We start from the raw sequence: 20,601 nt of genomic DNA, 5'->3' as shown, positions 1-20,601 counted from the left end.
AGCTTCTCATCCTCTACGAAGAACCTGCATTTTCACTCCTCCAGGAATTTCTGTCTTTGGAAGTTCCTCACTGTGGTGTTTAATGGTGACACATGAAATACTTCCGATTTACGGAATATTCAGCACAGGGCAGTTAAAGTAAATGGCTGGGGGATGGGTTCAACTGACAAACACAAAATGATTTTTGTCATTCGTAGGTGAGCTCTGTGGCTGAGCGGGGCATCCAGCCGGTTTCAAAATATCTGCCAAAGTTTCTCCTGGGCCATCACTCGCGTCCTTAGCATAGTTGCTAATGCCTGTGGCTTGCTCTTCCCTCTTATTCAATCTCCTTGCCTCTTCCCAATCTTATTTTTCAGTTTGATGTTCTGGCTGCTTGCTTCTAGGAGAGTGTGGCATGAAGACTGGCTGTGCAAGCAGCAGCATGTCAAGAGAGCAGGCAAAGAGTCAAGGATGCTTTACTTGTCCAGGAAAGAAAACAGCTAGACATGTTTCCTACCTGTTGGGTCTAGTCTTTTGACATCCACCTGGTTTTGACATCTTGAATTTATAGACACAATTCAGAAATCTGCCTTGAGAAATTATGTAAGTGATTCTACCGTATCTTAGTTCACTGTTACCTATATCCCCATATAAAATAATTCTGTCCTGGAAGAGAAGCTTTGTGGGGGATTTGACCGTAAGTGTCATCCAAGTTGAAAACTCAAACCCAAAAGTGAGTGCCAGCTCTCCTGCAGCAAGGAAAGCCATTAAAAGGAAGAGCCCTGGAGCTGTGGGGTTTGAATCCTTGTTCTTCTGTAACTTTGGGCCAGTTTCTCAGCCCTTCGGTCCCTCCATCTCCTAATCTGTAAACTGGGCATAATCCTAGTAGCTACTTCCTAGGGTTATGGTAAGGATAAAATGCATTATAAAGTAAGGGTTTTGAGAAGCACCTAGCACATGGTAGGCTCATATACATGTCTGCCCTTGTTGATACCACTGCTAGCAGATTTGCGGCACTAAATGGCAAAGAATGGCTCTTCATTTCTGTGGCTCTTCTGGTAATTGTAAACTTCGATTCTCTCTGGGTGTGCATGAAAACCAGAAACAACCTCGACTGCTATTCCTGTCCTGAGTACAATGCTGCATGGCCTACCCTTAAACCAACACCATGCCCTTGTGATTCTCCAGGGAGCAGGCCACTGTTTACCCCACCCACCTTTGAAGTGTCCCCAGAAACAATACCTTGCCTCCGCCGGGCGTTGAGTTTCCTAAAGCAGGTCCCTTCCACAAGGCGGTTCAGGCGTTGCTGTTTGATCAGCTCTAAGATTTCTGGCTGAATCTTCTCCTTTAGTTCTCTGTGAGAGGAAAAACACATATATTCCACAGCATGCCTTGAGAAGCAGAGCTTGGCTTCGTGGGCATCACGGGCAGATGGGCAGGGGAGAACAAGTGCATCTTTTCATGAGCTTCCAATACCTCCAACTTGGTGCTTTAGAGGTGTTTCAGAGTCAGTGGCCAGGGGCATAAGTACAATAACACCATAGATTCTGTGACACTTACAGAATTCCACAAAAGCACCAGCCACTTCAGTGATGTTTTTCCAGAAGAAAGTGTCCTGAAAATTTTCTTCTTTTATTTTGCAAAGCCACAGATATAAATTTATGCAAAAATCCACTCAGTGCTACTAAGGCAATGAATCCCTGGCTAACTTTTTTCCCCTTATACCAGGTAAACTCTGAGTGTATTTGTGTTCTGATTAATAAACAGGGATATTAGGCAACCATATAATTACTCTTCCACATCGAATACTGTATAGTGAGCAAACCACAGGACCACCTTTGCTTCCAATTCCATCATTCACAAATGGGGACAACAACAGTGTCCCAGATTCCAGCCCACAGAGACTGAGATAATGATGGGATAAATGAAACATTATTTGCATCTTGTCTCAGGCTAATGTGATATAATTTAGTTTGAGATGCACTATGCTGCAAAGATACCATGACAGAGTGGAATGGTTTTCAAATCTGTTTTTTTTTAGAGCCGAGCTTTTCATCATAGGAAATTTTATGTAGCACCCTAGCATTTGAGTCTAGTAAAGCCAGAACTGTTCTAGTTGAAGCTGGACAGGGAGACCCAGAGCCCATTCCTTATAACAGTGTAACAGGTATTGGCCAGAACATAGATCTAGAAGTCAGAAGACGAGAGTTTCAGTCTAGGCTCTGCAGGCTTGCCCATGACTAGTATTTCATATAGCTCATTTAAGTGTCAGTTTCTTCATTTATAAAATGAGAATAAGAATCTTTCCTGCTGTGACTCCCGCATGAGACAGAATACAAGTCTCTATTAAGCACTGAGCAGGAATAGAAGGCACGACTGAATTTGCTTTGGTGACACTCTCTCCTTTCCTCAAGCCAAACAGTCCACAGGCCCGTATTACTCTGTAGTCAAGCCTCACTCATCAGCTGCCACCTGAACTCCGGACTTGCGCTGACACTGAACTGCAGGCAGCTTGTTCTCACACAGTGCTCCACTCTGAGGAAAGAAAGGTACTCCTGCTTGGTGAGCACTTGCTATGAGCCGGGTAGTGCAATATGCAATTTTAACTCATTTAATCTTCCTTCCCTCCTTGCTCAAAATAACAGCTTTTGGGGTAGGTGTTAATATCATCATTCCCATCTTACAGAAGGGGAAACAACTCATGGAGTTTACATGCAGAATATGGGCAGAGACTCAGGCCTTCTTTGCGCAAGCTGCTTTGATTTACTCATGAGAAAAAAGAAAAAAGTTCCGTAAAAGGATCAGGCCATCTAACCGGATATTCTAGTACTCCATTAATACATTTTTTTTTTTTCGAGGCTTAAGTGCCCTCAAACATTCTCTCATTTGATACTGTTCCAACTGAACATCTATAAAGCATAACATGGAAATTCAGCCCTAACAATAATTTGGGACATTTGTAAAGCCTTCCCTGTGCAGGTCTCTTAAGGTCTCATCTCAGGCTTTCAGATCACTAAAACTATTTATTATCGGCGCTCAGCTCTTCTAAAATGGACTCAGTAAATTGCAGCTTTGATGAAACCTGCACTGAGTGAAAAAGAAAGTGGGTAACTGCTAGGGAGTTGCACACAGCAATAAATCACTGCTCCCAACTTCCAAGTCCAGGTAACCAGGCAGAGACAAACGCATGGTACCAGAGGATGGAGAAAATCTGAAGAAAGAGTTTTAGAATTTCATCAATTCTTAGGGGACACACACACACACACACACACACACACACACACACACACACACAGTTTTTCTAGGCCAGGGTTGAGTTATTAAAATGGAGAGATGGAGAGGAAGATGCAGTGATGAAGACCAAGAGAAGGAAATAATTGAAGGAATTCTGAGTAATCTTAATTGATGCTCCATGACTTTCTCGTATAAGACCCAGAGGTGCCTGTCACAACACATTTCATCATGGAATCATATTCTGAAGATGTACTATCAGAATAAGAGAACTTGCTGCTATAAGAATTACCTCCTTTTTTTTTTTTTTTTTTGTTATAAGCCCAAAGGACTCCAAAATGTGATTAGGCAATGAGGTAAACGAGATGAAGCAATTTCCCTCTGAGGTAAGCCAGGTAAGAATCCCATGTGCTATAACTGGTTTTTGAAATTCTGAGCTTGGGGTCAATCAGGCCAGGGTCATCGGTTTAGTAACTTTCCCTTGATAAATGTCTTTCTCATTCTATCCAAAGGCCTTGCCAATAAATAAAAGGAAGAAGATTAAAGGAGAGAGGATTTAAAGAGTGTGTGAAGGGCAATTCAGAGTCTAGCACTGTTTCTGGAGAACAATTTCAAGATCAGGACCAGTGAGGCCACTGCCATACACAGAAGGCAGACAGCACCATTACACTGGTGAGATTCCTTCTTTGATTTGGGGTCTGCTCTACTGAGCAACTACCTACTGTCCATCTCTCTGCCAAACTCCAGGCTCATCTGTCTGTCTAGTTGGATGTCTCGTAGCTTCACATATCCACAGCCAAACTCCCCATCCCCTGCTCTACTCGCTCTGTCCTTTAGCTGTTAAGGCCCAAAACCTTGAGTTCATCCTTGACTTCTCCCTTTCTCTGATACCCCTAGGTATTTTCTAATCAATCAGGAAATACCATTGTCTTTTCTTCAAAATGGATGTCATTTTCAGTGTACTATAATCATTTCTCATCACCTCTTGTTTGAGTTATTGAAATAGCTTTCCCATTGATTTCACTGCTTCCAAAAACTTGCTTTCTTAGAGCCTATTTCTAATACAGCATCCAGAGGGATTATTTAAACACCTAAGTTACATCACATTAGTCCTTTGCTCAAAACCCTCCAATGACTCCCCAACAAGGCCGTGTGAAACAAGGCTCCCTGCACCTTTCTGGTCTAACCTCCTATTGCTCTCTCCAACTTGGTTATTCTGCTCCAGCCATATTGGCCTCCTGTGTATTCATTAAACACCCAGACCTGCTCCAACTTCAGGGTCTTTGCACTGGTGGATCTCTCTGCCTGGAATACCCTTCTCCCAAATACCCAAATGGTCTGCTCCCTTAGTCCCTTACAAGTCAGTATCAAGTGGCACCATCCTAACCGAAGAGAGCAACTCCAACCAACTTATTTAGAACTGCACTCTACTTCCCTTATCCTGATTTGTGACTTTACTGCATGCATCCCCTCTTAACAAGCTATCACCTTGTTCACCATGTGTATTGCCTCTCTTCTCCCTACTAAAATGTAATCACTGTGGGGGAGAGAAATATGTCTGTTCTCTTCACTGCTGAATTACCAATGCATAGAATAGTGTCTGGCACGTGGCAGGCACTCATTAGATATTTTCCAGCTGTCTGAACACTGAACATTGTATAACTGACCAGACTGTCCTCCTTGCACTGGTTATGAGAAAGCTTTGAGTGAAACATGTGTCTGATCTTTAGCAAAGATGCAGATTTGCAGGGTAGGTGTCCCTGCTTTATCCCTGGCTCTGTTTGTTTTTGCTTTTCTTTCTCACTGATTTCTATTGTACTTTCTAAGACAAGGGAGAGACAAATATTAATACAAATACACGCATAGGGTCAGTTTTATCATTTACATATCAACAGTATCACAACTTGTTAAATTCTGGTTATAGGCTAATGAGAGAGAACGTTTCTTCAAGTGGATATTATGTTGCAGGCATATGCTAAGTGCTTTTCATGCATCACTTTGTCAAATCCTTGTGACAATCCAATGATGTAGACATATTTGATATCTTCATTTTTAGAGAAGAGAAAAAGCAGGCTTAGAAGGGATTACATAACTTGCTTACAGAGCCACATCTGTAAATGATCCCAGGTTAGTCTGATAGCCAATTGGGTCAAAGTTTTACACATTTTGCTTCTCTGCTTCACTGATGTTTGTACTTGTATCTCTCCTTCTTCTACAACATAGTGTTAGATGACCAATTTTTGGACTATTTGAGCTGTTTATATCCATTAACTCTGATTAATTGTGTGGATGGACTTACCTTCCCAGGTAAGTTACACTAAATAGGACATAACAAATACCTCCTCTTTGAAATAATTAGTCAAGGGATAAGAAATTAAATAGAGCTTCTTCAACTCACTGAATATATGTTCCCCCAAAATATTTATTCACATGGAGTTTACATTTTTCTTCTCAGGAAACATAATCATTTTATAACAACAGGGTGTGTGGCTCAAGGGGTCTTCATGGAGCTGAGGTTTGCCACCATGCTGTGTGTGGCATACACAGAGGTAGGAGGGTGGCCTGATGGCTAGTGGGATTCCCCACTGGTGGTCAGGTTCCAGCCAAGTTGCTGTCCCTGTCTGAAAAATAAAAAGCTTGAACTAGATGGCCTTAATGGTAATTTTTCAGCTTCAAATATCCTAACCCTCCAGCTTGGGTTAGATTCATCTCCTCTGTGCTCTTTCTTCCCATAACCAAGCACTGAGCCCAGTCTATGGTAAATACCCCACCTAATCCCAGTCTGTAACAGAGGGACACTGGGTATCTCTGGGTCTGTGTTTCCCCCAGCACCTTGGGCAGAACCTCGCATGTAGAAGTTTTTCAGTATATGTTTGTGAAATGAACAAATGAATGAAAACAAGCATACATGGTCAAATGAATGAAAACGGGCATACGGGGTGTACTCCTTTCTCTTAGGTGACTTGGGTTTATTGTGTGGGCCATTTTGGCAGAAGTTAGACTTCAGGTAACCCCATAATGAATTCCTGTCTAGTACATCACTGTAATAGGCAAAACATATTGCAGCTACCCTCTGCTGGTTTCAGAAGCTGAAGTATTATCAAACTGGTTCCTGGCCCTTCTGCTTAAAGGCTATGGCTCCTAACCACTTTTTGTGACTTTACTGCAGCTGCAGATATCAAGAACTCCCATGGGCCATGGTAATCCTTGGTCCATGGCCAAGGGATGATGCAAAATGTCTTACATCCATGCAGATTTCCTTTATATTTGCATTGTTTCTCCTGACTTAGAAAATGCACAGATAAGAGCTTCTTATAATAAAGGAGAAAGAAACTTCAGAACGTCACAGACAGAGCCTTAGGAAGTAGAGATATAAAGCCAAAGCAGAAGTAAAATGTTCATACTTGCTGTGAGGTTAACATTCTTACTTGGAACAAAGTCAAGGTCAAATATTAATTCAGAGTCACTTGGCTTTAACAGAAGTGATTCCTCAAGTATCCCTTTAGGTTGTAAGACATTATCAAAAGCATAATAAAGTGTCCTCTGTTTACATCTGCTGAAACATGTTATTAAATTCAGTGCACTGTAGGCCCTGGGATGCGGCAAGAAGCCATCATCCCTCTTTGCAGGTGAGAAACTGCATCTCTGAGGAGCCAGTCACTTATCCAGAGTGCATCCTGCTTGGTGTTTCTGGCTGTTACCGTCTTCTGCTGAGGACCAGTACAAAACCCCAGCAGTACCTCTTGTCAAGGCTTGCTGGTGCTCATGCATGTATGACTTAGGTTTTGCAATGATGAAGCCAAAGCACCTTGGAAGCATTTTCCCTCCCCTGCTGACTAACTTCATGCCAACTAGTCTGCAGGGTTCTACTCCACAGTTTCTAACAGTGCGTCTTGAGATTGGAAAACAAATGCACTGTAGACGTTACAGCTTGGCTATTGCCCTTTTAGACTTGTGCACTTTTTCGTTGTTGTTTTTTTGGAGATGAAGTTTCACTCCTCTTGCCCAGGATGGAGTGCAATGGCACTATCTTGGCTCACTGCAACTTCTGCCTCCCGGGTTCAAGTGATTCTCCTGCTTCAGTCTCTTGAGTAGCCGGGATTACAGGCATGTGCCACCATACCCAGCTAATTTTGTATTTTTAGTAGAGACAGGGTTTCTCCATGTTAGTCAGGTTGGTCTTGAACTCCTGACCTCAGGTGATCACCTACCTCAGCCTTCCAAAGTTCTGGGATTACTGGCATGAGCTGCTGCACCCAGCCCTGTGCAGTTTTTTTTTAACCTCATTTCAGTTTCTCACATGCCAAAGGAGCTCAGGCAGGGCGAACAACTATTAGCTGAGGAGTTACTAGACTTGAGGCCAGTCCAGGCTCCTCCACTTGTTAGCAAGGTCCTCACCCCTCCAGACTAGCCTTTGCATAGGAATAAGCCCTGCCTATCCTAGCCTTTGCATGGGAATGAGACCTACCCATTTCATAGGGATGTGAAGAAATAAAATATCATGAAGGGTGCTTTACAAATTGCCAAGCATTGTAAGTGTCAAATACTGAAGAACAACAAACAAAAAGAGAAAGAATCAGAAACAGAGAGAGTACTTGTGTGTGTGGTGGGGGAGCTTATTAAGGATAGACTTCAGAATTACAACTATATTGCAAGTTGGGTTCATGCAAAACCTCAGAATTATGCAGTCTTCTGAGGACAAAATGAGAATAAATATCTAACACTTATGCCTTTCCCTATTTTTTTCTCTTTAGGGTAATGAAATTGACCTAGCTCTTAGAAATGGACAAGGGAAAAGAAACAGGGCAGTTCCAAGAAAAGATAAAGCAAGCAAAATACCCCTCATGCGTGAGTTCAGAACATTTTAAAGATGGGAATACATGAAATTTTGCAATGGTTGCAAGTGGCATTTCTTGCAAAGCCCTGTAAAGGGGGCCCTGCTGCCTCCCCATGGTAGGCCTGTAGGTTCATAGTCATGAAGGCCATATAGCATGCTCCGATGCCAACTTGTGCCAACAGGGCAAGAGGAGGTAGATCACTGTCTTCCTCTCAAGCTCTCACTCCCACTCATTTGGACTCATGCCACTTCCACTTTCATATTGCTTTAATTATGGATGGGCCTCACTGTGGCTGGCTCAGAAGGTCTTGCTATTCAAAGGGGACCCACATGAAATACAGTTTTATGGGCCAAAAGGAAAAAAAAAATGTTCCAAGTGTTGGAAAAGATCCAAACTTTGTAGCTACAAATCCCTGGAGGACTTGTCGCTAACTGGGTCAACTCCTGGTTTAGATCCATTCTTGCAGCCCCTGGCCCTCTCCACTCAGCCCAGCCCTTCCTCAAGGAGCTGCTGAGACTCCCCTAACTAAATGGAGATCCCTTGGAATGTCTTCTGCTGACCCTTCCTAAGGAGCTCACAACACAGCCCAGCTTTGTGACAGGTGATCATTCTAGAAACAGTAGGTTAGAGTCTTTTGGGAGATAGTGGTCAATACTGGGTAACTTACAAAATCGGGCGGGACTGGAAGTCTTCCTGGTTCATCCTCTCAGACTGGCGGATTTTCAGGATCTCGGTGTAGCTCAGGTTCTGCAGTTTGCTCTTGAACTGGTCCAGGGAGCTAGGCTTGGTTGTGAGTGCTCTCATAACCTGCTCCTTCACCACCTGCATTACCTGCGATGAAAGGAAGACCATCATTTTCCTGGGGGCTGACCTTTCCCATTCAGAAAAGTCTCCAAGTTAAGGGCTCCCTGTTCCCCTGTTCCCCTCTGCAGGCACGCTCAGCATGAACCTCGAGCGTGCTTTTCCAAAGCGTAAACTTCCATTATGCCCATCTTCCATTTTCTCTTGTATTGCTGGAACACAAAGAAGGAAATGGATTGACCAATGGGGAATTGGTGGGGTGGGAAACTCTGGATGGGAGGTGCACTCCACTCGCTTGACATATTATGTGACTGCTGCTAACTCAACACTGTAAACAATGCCAACTCAAGAGTCAGGAATGAACGAAGGCCAAGCAACAGCTACAGCCCTGCATAGTAATTATTTTTTTCCAGGAGAAAATCGCTGTGATACTGTGGAAGTTTGGTTGGCACTGGTTCAAATGAATGTGAACAGATACTCATACCCCCATCTCCCAGACTGACTTCCCCATGTAGTTAGGGCCTGAGTGTTCATACTAATTATGCATTTGGAAATGTACATGTGGTATTGCCTCTTTGAGCCAGGCACTAAAAAAAGAGGTTTATTAAATTAGAACAGACATATCCCACTGGAATCCTCAAGAAAAAGGAAGAATATGGTAATTTTATGCCTCAGGACAGGGCTAGCCCACGAGAAGGCAAGTAACCACTGCCTCTATTAATGTGGGTTTGTTTTCATCAGGATACATAAAGCAGGACAAGACCAGAAAACACACAGAAGCATCCCAGAGACTTGGGATCTTGCTGGTTCTTTTTTCACCCTCCATCACAGACGATAGCAACAAGTGTTACAATTTATAGGTATCTATGTGTCTGATGCTATGGTAGATGCTTTATCTATGTTTTCTTTCTTTATCCACTCAAACCTATGAGGTTACTATTACCATCACCTCTACTTTACTTATGAAGAAACTGAGGCTTTGAAACTTTAAGAAACTTCAAAATCATACAATTGGTTGTTAAGTGGCTGAGTTGGGACTGGATATCAGGATTGTAAACACTATACTATGCTGCCACCCATGCCACCATTCTTGGTGCCATTTGGGAACTTAAAAATAAGACAAACCACAGATGCACCCCTGCTATATGCTGAATTCTGTACTAAGCAGTTTGCTGTTTACCACCTTATTTAATCCTTCCTACAATACAGTGGAGGAGGTGCTATCGCCACTATTTAAAAGATAAGAAAACAGACTGAGAAAGGATTGATGAATTGGCCAAAATCACACATATGTAGTTGAATCTAGGATCCCAAGCAACCCAGGAGGATGGATTTGGCATAGACTTGATATTGAACAAATATGCATATATTTCTTGCTTTCTGTGAACTAGTGGTCTCATAAGAAAGGTGAACATGGCCAAGGGTCATTACACTAGAAGTACAGAAATGACAGACATGACAGACTGATGGACTTTGTTGGCAGGTAGACAGGCTTTTCATTGAAGACATTTCATGGGGACAGAAACAGATGAATAACCTGGAACACCACTGCATATCAGTCACTTTGAACCTGGGTTGCATCTGAATTGGAACCAACTGCATAAGCACTGTTTCATGCCCCCAGCATAATATCATACAGGCAAATTTCCAGTTGACCTTTCACCAGATCTGCTTTTTTTCTTTTTTCTTTTTTAACTCAGGCGAAATGCCAAATTTGGGATGCTTGAAAAATTTTGAAATTGTGACCATCTTACATCATGCGGCATAAATGATGATTAAATTTGGTCCAGGTTGAACTAAAACGCTTTGCTATATCATATAAGGGGTCCCACAGAGGGTGCTCCTTTGCCCACTTAGAGACCCCCAGAGGTGAGCCCAGGAGATCATTACTGTTTTTCAGTGATACCTGGCTTTCTAGTGGGAGGCTGGACGTGACGAGAGACAAAGATGCAGTGATAAGAATACCAAAAATGAAGATATGATTTTTAAATAGAATCAGGTCAAAGCTAAGAGTTTTAGAGTGATCTCCACTCCCCTCATTTTACAGATGAAGAAGGTGATTCCCTCATGTCACGTGTTTCTTAAGGGGCTGTCACAGAGATGACAGTGTTTACACCACATCTGCCTAGACACAGGGATGGGCCTGGTAAGTGGGCAGGTGACCTCAATTGACCAATGAGCATCCTTTCCCAAACGTTTCTGATGTGTCTTGAGGCAGACCTGAAGCATGCTCTCTCTCCCTCAAGTTGAGAACTGTAACACTATGTCCCTTCACATACGGGAAAGGACAAGATACCAATGCCAGTAGAAGCAAACAGAAGAAACCAGAAACGTGTGTGTGTGTGAGAGTGTTAATGGTCAAGCCTTGTTCAACTGTAAAGGTGATTCAAGCCCTGCATTTGGTAGTTTGCTTACATGAGCCTTTTTTTTTTTTTTTTTTTTCTCTGTAAGATGGTTTGGATGATGGTTTGACTGGTTCTTGTCACTTGCAACCAAAGAGTCTCAACAAATACATATGGTGAAGTCCCAGAGGAGGACCAGCTGTGGGGCTGAGGTCATCCAGGGGGTGGGAGGGGTAGGAGAGGGAAGCTGGTTGGAAATAGAAAAGTTAATTCAGTTAAGTGACTTTGGAAAATCACCTGCATTTACAGGCTCATGGGTGCACCTTAGCATGAAAATCATGATGATCCCTTATGGAATGTGGGGAACTCCTTAACTCCTACTTATAGATTATGCTTAAAATCCACTCTTAGCACCCTATTCCTCTAGCCTAAGACTTTGATCCCTGCTAGATGCAAGAACACATAAATAGAACAATCCTTTAAATTATCCCCAAATCACTTATATTTCAGTTTGAAGAAAGTATAGAATTTTTCCTAAGACTAGGTTGATAGGGAGAAGGAAAAAGCAGGCACCTGGCCCCAGAGGAAGGGATGTAAGCAGTGGTATAAAGCACAGGACAGAGGTTGGTGGAGTGAAAGACCAGCTTCACCTACTTCACAGTTTTGTTGGCACCCGCCTTGAGAAGTTCTATGGTCACTCTGCATGTCAAGGAAAATAATAACCTCAGTCAAAGGTATCAGTAATTGTTTTATGAAAACAAAATAGTTGTATGAGTCAAGCATTCCTCTGTACCTTTGCAGTTTAGCTACAAGGTTTACAACTTATGTCTCTGTTAATGTTTCACATGTGCGATTTAAATCAAGACATTCACAACCACCATCCTTAACTCTTGTCTTCTTTAGAAAACATCACACCTTTTACTGTTTATTTGAAAAACCCACAGACGATATTGCGGAGGCCTCAGAAAATCAATGCAATTAAACTTTTTAGTTACAGTACGTGCTTTGCCACAGACATCAAAGAAAGCATGTTCTTAGAATTTGCCTTTGTGGTTGGCATTGCCCCATCATTCAAGTGTCAGTAGTGTGTTTCTGGTCTTCTTAGTCCCTGTTCTCTGTAATAATGCTACGCATTACAAAAAAGTGAGAGTCCTACAAGACATTTGTACTTCAAATGGAGAAATCATTTTGGCTCCTTGGAAGACCAGGTTAAAGGTGTGAGCACAGGGGGTTCCTAAATGGAATCAAGTCTTCTGGCAAAGTTCACCTATGTCCCTGCTCCCATTGTTGGTCATGTAAATGCACCCCTGTATTTTACTGCAAGATCTACTAAGCCTCCATGTGCTCCTAGTCTAATCACTTCTCTCATCCTGCCTTTAACCCACAACCTTCATCCATCATCATTTATTCATTTCTTTAATGAATGTTTTGTAAGTACCCACTCAGTGCAAGGCACGGAGAGACACTGGATGCCTTGTGCCAGATGAGCTCTCAGCCTGGAACAGTGGAGACACATACTTGCCTCACTCAAGGGAAGACGTGACGGCACAGGGGAGCAAGGGGTCAGGTGTTCACTCCACAAACACTTACGGAGGCCCTCCCAAAGGGCTGAGGACACAGCACCAGGACTTCAGCTGCGGCTGGTAGAGAGGCCACATGCAGACAGGCTGAGGTGCAGGGGAGGGGCCGTTCTTGGTGACAGCAGCAGCCTGAGTGAAGGCTTGGAGGGAGAAGGAGAACAAAGCCAGATGCAGCGGTCTTGTTTAGTTAGAGGAATGAGGGGGAAGCGTGTGCCGCTGTCTTGTTTAGTTGGAGAAATGAGGTAGAGCTGCAAGGTGTGGTTGAAAGGCAAGTTGGGTCAGATAGGGGATGGCTTTGATGGCTAAATGAAAAATTTAGATTTGTTTGTTTGTTTGTTTCTGTAACTAAGGATATGTTGCCAGAGGACTTTGGGGTCTGTGAAGAAATTTGATAATATAAAGTTTGTTGGAACACTTACAAAGTAGTCATTATTCCGGCACTAGTTGGTGTAAGGAGGGGATGTTACAGCAGTCTGCATGGCTGAGACAGTATTTTTGCTGAGACTTGGAGGATGAATGGGAGTTACTCAGGTGAAGAAGAGGAGAAGGGAATTCTAGGCAGAAGGACCAGCATGAGCAAAGGCAAAGAGGAGGAAGTACATGCTTCAAGCATGAAAGAAAATATGCTTTTGGAGTCTACATTAGTAGCTTTTGGCAAACGGACAGGCACTAGCTGCAGTATGGCTTTTTAGCCTTTAGAACCCAACATGTGATTTTGAATCCAGGCTGCATGTTTCCGAGGGCTGTCACCTTCCTCAAGATACTCAATCTCTCTGAGACTCATTTTTACCGTCTTTACTCATTTTTACCACTCCTAAACTAGGAGTGCTAGTCATTCAGAATTCAAAAAGAGTTGGAAATCGGATAATGCCTGACATCCTTTATAGTACACAGTGGATATCTAGCAAACGTAAGTTCCTCTTCCTAAACCTTAGTTTGCTCACTGTAGAGTGCTAGTAATAATATGAAAATCACAGGGTTGTGAAATCTAAACAAGATATAATAGCCGAAGTACCTAATATACTGAATAGAACATATGAGACACCCAACAAATGTCAGTTCCCTTACTCTCCCAGAAGAAAATTACATATGCAAGAAGCTTCTCCTATAAAAACATTTTGCATGGGGTATTCTTGGGCCACACATGAATCAGATGGCAACTTGGAAGAAATGCAAACTCTTGGGCCCACCCCAGATCTACTGAATCAGAAATGCTAAGAGTGGCATCCAGCAATCGGTGTTAACAGCTCTCTAGGTGATTCTAATGCATGCTTAGGTGTGTGAGAACCACCAATTTCAGCAAACATCCAGCACCCTTTCTGAGTCTTCCATATAGCATCTACATTTTCCAGCAAGTCTTGTCGTATCATCAGCAAGCAGTGAAGCTAGTTATTGATTATAAGTCCCTGGAGGGCAGGAGCTATTTCTTACTTGTATGATGACCCATAGTACATAATACAATATATCCCAGAGTATAATATGGCTAGCATGAACTATGTCAAAGGCTTTTAGGCTCTCACCTTTTTTCTGTAGATAGAAACAACAAGTAAGTCCTTAACAGGCTGCCAGCAAGGTTTATAAAGCACATTTTCACAAGGCCAAAGTACAAAGCCTGTGACCGTGGGATGGTGTCTTGGGGCTCCAGAGGTCATTTAGGGTTTCCTTCCAAGGCAGAGTTGGAAGGGGATAGATGTACAGCCAAGAGGGGGGTTTCTGGAAAAGGTACAATGGTGTATACTACTGGGCACTGCCACTAACGGGTGGTCAGTACTTACAAAAAAAAAAGTACAATTTATCCCCAACCAGTGGTGTCCATTAAATTGATTTGTCTTCACAGTGACAAGAAAAGGCTGTCTTAGGAAAAACAGATGCCAACACAGTCTAGCTAAAAATGACTCATGTGGGGGAGACTTCATTGCTGGACCATTTTTCTTCCCAGCAATGTTCCTTACACAAAACAAAAGGACTGAAGGCTCATAACAACCTAAGCATTGGAAAGATTCTGCCTGCAGAGGGGTCTGGGGAAAGGAAAACTCTAAGTGCTTATGTGTGGGAAGAGTAATTTCTCAGAGGCCAGGGATCGCTTTGGGGCTACACTCTAAGGGTACAATGTGGAAAAATGGTCTTGCTCAGAAAAAGTGTGAAAGTGAGAGTAAAAACTGATGTCTTACCTGGCAGGGACAATTATTGATCCCTCCCTGTCCTATCTCCCTACAGAGGTCTTTAAAATTGGGTCAACTTCTAGAAACTCATGATAGTTTTACTTTATGGTTTTGCCAGATCAGGTGGTAGAGTACCTAGGCCAGGACATCCATGTAGGACATTGTGCTGAGCAGTGTCATGCATACTAAAATGAAGGAGAGAGAAAATAAAGGTGCTGTCTGGGCTCAAGAAGAAGCAGTTGAGTTTTCAGAATTTATTTTAGGACAGAAAGGCTTAGATAGGTGTTGGCAAACTTCTGTTAAGAGCAGATAGTAAATATTTTAGCCTTTGGGAGCCATACAGCGTCTGCTGCAATTATTCAACCCTACCATGGCAACATATATAACGACAGACAATATATAAATGAATGGGCCTGGCTGTGTTCTAATAAAACTTTATTTACAAAAAACAGGTGGTAGGCTGGATTTGGCCTGCAGCAGTAGCTTGCCAATGCCTAGTGTGGAAGAAAAACAACACCGGGCTTTATATATAGTTAGGCAGAAGTCATTTCAAAATCTGGTTCTGTCACTTACAAGCTGGATAAATCACTCAACTTCTCTGAACCTTGGTTTTCTTATCTATAAAGTAGGGGTAATCATCTTTAATTGAGATTAAGAGATGTAGAGCATTGCGCCCTATATGTTATGAGGTTCCTTTGGAATCACAGTTCTGGACATTTTAGCCAAAATATTAATAATAATAATCTCCTCGCAGCCTGCAAACAACTATACACATCCTCGGAAGATAATTCTGGGTGTTTTATAATACATGCAGGGTGGTTCAAGATTATATTCAGGACAAATTAAACAGAATTGGTTCTGACAGATTAAAGAGAGGTGTTTTCATCAAACAATATTCTCAACTCTTGCCTGAATGGTTTCAGTGCTTGGAAGATGCTCTTGCCTGTCTTTGCACTTTTCTGCCTCACCTCTCACTGTGGTTCGACCACTGCAGTCCCCTGGTGAAGGGCCTGCTGGTCCAGGAAACTGTGGGGTCAGCCTTAACGTAAATGAAGAGAAACTGCTTTGAAATCACAGCTCAGCCGGTGTGCAACCTCTGGCTCCCCTCAATTTCATCATGTGTCCTCAATTATACCAGATGAATTCGAAACACTTTGTTCATTAATAAATGCAAAAAAGCTCCTCTGCATCTCACAAACCATGTGTGGTCTAATCTTGGCATCCAGTAGTAAGGGAACTCAGCAAGTCATTAACTTCTCCTGCCTCTGTTTCTTCATTGTGTCCCTAACGGCCCTCTGAGCTTTCTAAGCTCCTGTGAGCATCTGTCTGAAGGGGTGATAAGACCTAATTTAGAGCCAAAGCCAGTGTTGTGCTTGACGTGGGCAGTGAGGTCCTTGTAAGTCTTCCTTTGTAGGACGGCATTTCACAGTGCAAGCAATGCGAGCTTACGGTGCACCACATCAAAAGTGAAGTTAAGTGCCATGAACTGTGAAAAATAATGGTACACTGCAGACTGAAACTTTCTCCACTGATTTTACTCCTCCTGAGTTATTCTTGAATGAAAACCACTGACAACTCAAGGCTTGTTCTCTAGGTGCCATATATCTGGATTTGTGACCATAGGGTAACTCTGAGGGTGTCTTTGGTAAGTGATGGCAAATGACGTAGTTTAACGATCAAAATAATGGAACTTACTGAGCTTGGGAACCTGCAAGTTCATGAAAGTCAGGAATTTTGTTCTGAGGATCAGAGCTTTCAGACGTGGAGGGATGTTGATTTTGCCTCTTGAATATCTTTTCCTTCTGTCTACTTCACGTTATTCTCACTGACCTCTCCCTAGTTCAAGTGATTCTCCTGCCTCAGCCTCCCAAGTAGCTGGGACTACAGGCACCCGCCCTCATGCCTGGCTAATTTTTTGTATTTTTTTTTTTTTAGTAGAGATGGGGTTTCACTACATTGGCCAGGCTAGTCTCAAATGCCTAACCTCATGATCCACCTGCCTAACCCTAACCCAAAGTGCAGGGATTACAGACATGAGCCATTGTCTTTTATTACTATTTTATCTCCACAGCCTGCACAGTTCAGTCACAGAGTAATGACTGAGAAAGTATCTGTTTAATTTATAAATAATGGGCTCACCAAATGACTACCAGAAAGAAATATCTTCTAAAATCAGTAGTTCTCAACATTCACAGTATAACAAAATCCACAAGATGTCTCTGCCTGGTCTCATTTCTTCAGATTCTGACTCTGGAATGGGCTCTGAACACGGGTCGTGTTTCGCAAAGCTCTCTAGGTGGGGAGCACATGCAGCTGGGGTTGAGAAACACTGGTCTGAATTAGGCGGCACACAAAGGTAGGAAGGAGGAATGACTGCAGTTCCAGAAAAAAGGGAGAAAGCACCTGCACCCTTCCTTCCATGCTGCCCAACATGACTTACAGATGCCACCCAAGGAGCCCAGTCCTCAGCTCGTTACTGCCCACAGTTCTCCTAAAGCTTGGTCTTCAAGTCCTCCCGACAGCATGGATAGGATTGGTACTCTCACTCGGGACAGTCGGATTGGTGATCAGGGGACTGGACCTGCTCTCAGCCTGCTTGGGTGGGTCCCTCAGACACCACCTGCTACTCGAGGCCAGACCACTGTCCCTGGGCTGCCTCAGTGAGAGGCACATGGAGGGCATCAGGCTACCTGGATCAGGCACTGTGTAGGGGGCTGCTTTAGCGAGGGCAGCCAACAACTTCCCAAGCAGCCCATACCTCCTTGGGCGGCAGTGATGATCAGCGTTCCCAGATGCTCCATCAGAACTGGGCAGCAGTGTGTGCCTACCCTGAGTAGGTAGGCTTGTGGCTGGCAGTGTCCAGGCAGTGCCCAGGGAACCTGAGGACAAGCTGTGATGAAAGTAGAAAAGGTGACTTTTCAAATGTGCCTCGAGAGCCAAACAGACGGCACTGAAGCAGGTGGGAAGGGAGCTGCTCCCAGCACTGCCACTGCCTTGCTTGGGTTTGTAGCTTCTAATGAAACAGAAATGGATGGCAGGGGGATAGCGGTGCTCAGGCCACTTCGCGCATCCTGAGAATCTGATCACAATCCCAAATGGGAGTGTTGAGGGACTTGGTGTTAGCCCCTAAATAACTGGTTATGCAATGCCTTACCCTGTAGTTCAGCACAGGTGCTACTGGGCAATGTCCCATTCCCAAAACTCAGACACAGACCACGCATAAAGGCCCTGTACCTCATGAGAAATCACTTTAAGACTCAAGGCATCTTTATAGCTGGTGAAAAGAAGTAAACCCATTAACCAGCAATTCATCTCAAACTCAATTAGTGCTCAGTTGAAGAGCAATGTTTATGCATGCAACATCCTTCTCACTTTCTTTATCATCTGCAGGGAGCTGATCCCAAAGAGGAGACAGAAGAGATAAGGTTTGGGTCACCCTTTCTCTTTGCAGCCTGCTCTTGAGATGAGAGAGATCAAGAGGCAAACAGCCATGTGACAAAGCTCCTTTTCCCCAATGAAATAAAGATACAGCAAGTGGGTTAAACTTGCTGGTTAGCTAATCAAAGGACCTGGTTGGACAACAGGAAGCTATTTTCACCAGTGTCTGATGGAGCCTGCCTCAGGCAAAGTCCAAGCAAATCACATTAGTGGTGCCATTTAATCCACAGCTTTAAATAAACAACATGTCAAGCAAGTCAGTTCAAAATGTGTGACCTTGAAGAGACAGAGTGGGGGGGAAAGCAGAAATAAGTAGAGTTGGTTTCTTGTAAAGAAGGCTAAGAAACTCTTTCACCAAGAGGATTGGGAGAAAATGGCTATACATTTTTAATAATCATCCTACTGTTGGTTTTTCAAATGCCGGCTCAAATTTATCCATACTTTGCCAAATATGGGGCAAAAACAAAGCCTTTTACAAATCCTTCTGAAGTTACAAGGAATGACCCTCCGATATGGAAGGTCTCCTAAACTGCATGAAGTAACTCCTGGGGTGCTGCTCTCTTGCAGCTAAGTTCTGCCTGACCTTGATGGGGGAAGGGGTGGTGGATTCACTTTGCTGGGAGCTCCCCAAAATCAGGGGAGGAACTCCATTGAAGAAGTAACTGAGACTGGATGGATTTTTCTTTTCCAAGTTACACAATCATGACACCAAAACACAAGATGCTATGAACAGTTAGCAAATCCTAGTTGTCTTTGTTTTTTTTTTTTTTTTTTTTTTTTTTTGAGACGGAGTTTCGCTCTTGTTACCCAGGCTGGAGTGCAATGGCGCGATCTCGGCTCATCGCAACCTCCGCCTCCTGGGTTCAGGCAATTCTCCTGCCTCAGCCTCCTGAATAGCTGGGATTACAGGCACGCACCACCATGCCCAGCTAATTTTTTGTATTTTTATTTTTAGTAGAGACAGGGTTTCACCATGTTGACCAGGATGGTCTCGATCTCTCGACCTCATGATCCACCCGCCTCGGCCTCCCAAAGTGCTGGGATTACAGGCTTGAGCCACCGCGCCCGGCCTGTCTTTGTTAATAAATAAATGATATGCAAAGGCATCCCTTTCAACATTCGGGGTGTTTACCAATAAGTCCCATCCTCAATCACTGCCCCTTCTTCACTCAACTCAATGGTAAGGCCTGAAAAGAAGGAGTCAATGGTCACTGTGGTGATCTCTCCTTAATGTCTATGAATATTGGGTTTTACCCAATTCATCTCTGTTTCTGGTATTTCCTAACAGTTTTATAAACATCTGTGGAATGAATGAATGAATGAGCTAAAAGGAAGATGGAGAAGAGGAATATCAGTGAATGCAGATAACTTAGCCTCGACCTCCTCCAAGATTAGTAACTACATAGAAATAAATGAGAAGTCCATTGTCTCGTATCAAGGATAAAATCCAAAGCCTCACGTATTTAGATCTGCCAGCACGTTTTGCATAAGCCGTTAAATAGTGACAAATGAAATGGGACAACCTGCCCCTCTGGAAAGGAGATTTGATAAACTTTTCTTAAGCTGACTGCTCAGGGAAGACCACAGGGGAAATGAGGTAGGAAAAGCAAGGTCTGGTTCCCATAAAACAGCTCTGCCATCAGGCAAGGCTGCTGAACTCAGAGGAAATCGTAGACCACTCCAGCAAGTCACCTGAGTGGAGAGCACAATCAACCAAAATGAAACTGCTCACACACTTGCCTCAGCAGACAGACCAGGCAGTGGAGGTGGCCACAAAGTTGAACTTAACACCCTACTTGTCAAGACTCTGTGATATATACAAGAAAATATTATGCTTTCGCCCTTTTGGCACAGATCAAAATAACAGTGCTATATTTTAAGTGGTCCATTCTTGTTGAGAAATTGAAAATACACTATCACTTCTTGGCCTTTTGGCTAAGATCAAGTGTGAGAAATTGAAAACACCATGGTGTGCATTTTAGTTTCCAAATAAATTCAGCTGAATTATCAATGAAATATTTTAATAATAAATATGTTTTGACTGTCTACATTTTATCTAATAAGTTGTTGATGCCTGGTATTGTGTTAGAAGCATTAGAAGTATACTCAGGACTATATTTGCTCAGTTAACATTTACCAAGATTCACATGTGCTCATCGCTGGGTGAGGAGGTGCTGGCAGCAGAGAGAAAAACCAGACCAATACCCACCCCTGAGAAACTAAAAAGCAC

General features: G+C 43.2%; 1 protein-coding gene across 8 annotated transcripts in view; it reads right to left on the bottom strand.

The window, feature by feature from the left end:
* ELMO1 (engulfment and cell motility 1) overlaps positions 1-20,601 on the bottom strand; it is a 573,930-nt gene that overhangs the window by 31,667 nt on the left and 521,662 nt on the right. For all 8 annotated transcript variants that reach the window (XR_012512236.1, XM_003930745.4, XM_010341311.3 and 5 more), the window contains 2 exons: positions 8,716-8,879; positions 1,222-1,334 (listed from right to left, as the gene is read on the bottom strand). Coding sequence is in view for 7 of the 8 variants with exons in the window: in XM_003930745.4 (XP_003930794.1) it covers positions 1,222-1,334; positions 8,716-8,879 (277 nt within the window). In the remaining variant the exon portion in view is untranslated. The remainder of the gene's footprint in view (positions 1-1,221; positions 1,335-8,715; positions 8,880-20,601) is intronic.

The sequence above is a fragment of the Saimiri boliviensis genome, chromosome 10 (assembly GCF_048565385.1).
Source record: "Saimiri boliviensis isolate mSaiBol1 chromosome 10, mSaiBol1.pri, whole genome shotgun sequence".
Classification (NCBI taxonomy): Eukaryota; Metazoa; Chordata; class Mammalia; order Primates; family Cebidae; genus Saimiri; species Saimiri boliviensis.
This window is presented reverse-complemented; position numbering and strand designations above follow the sequence as displayed.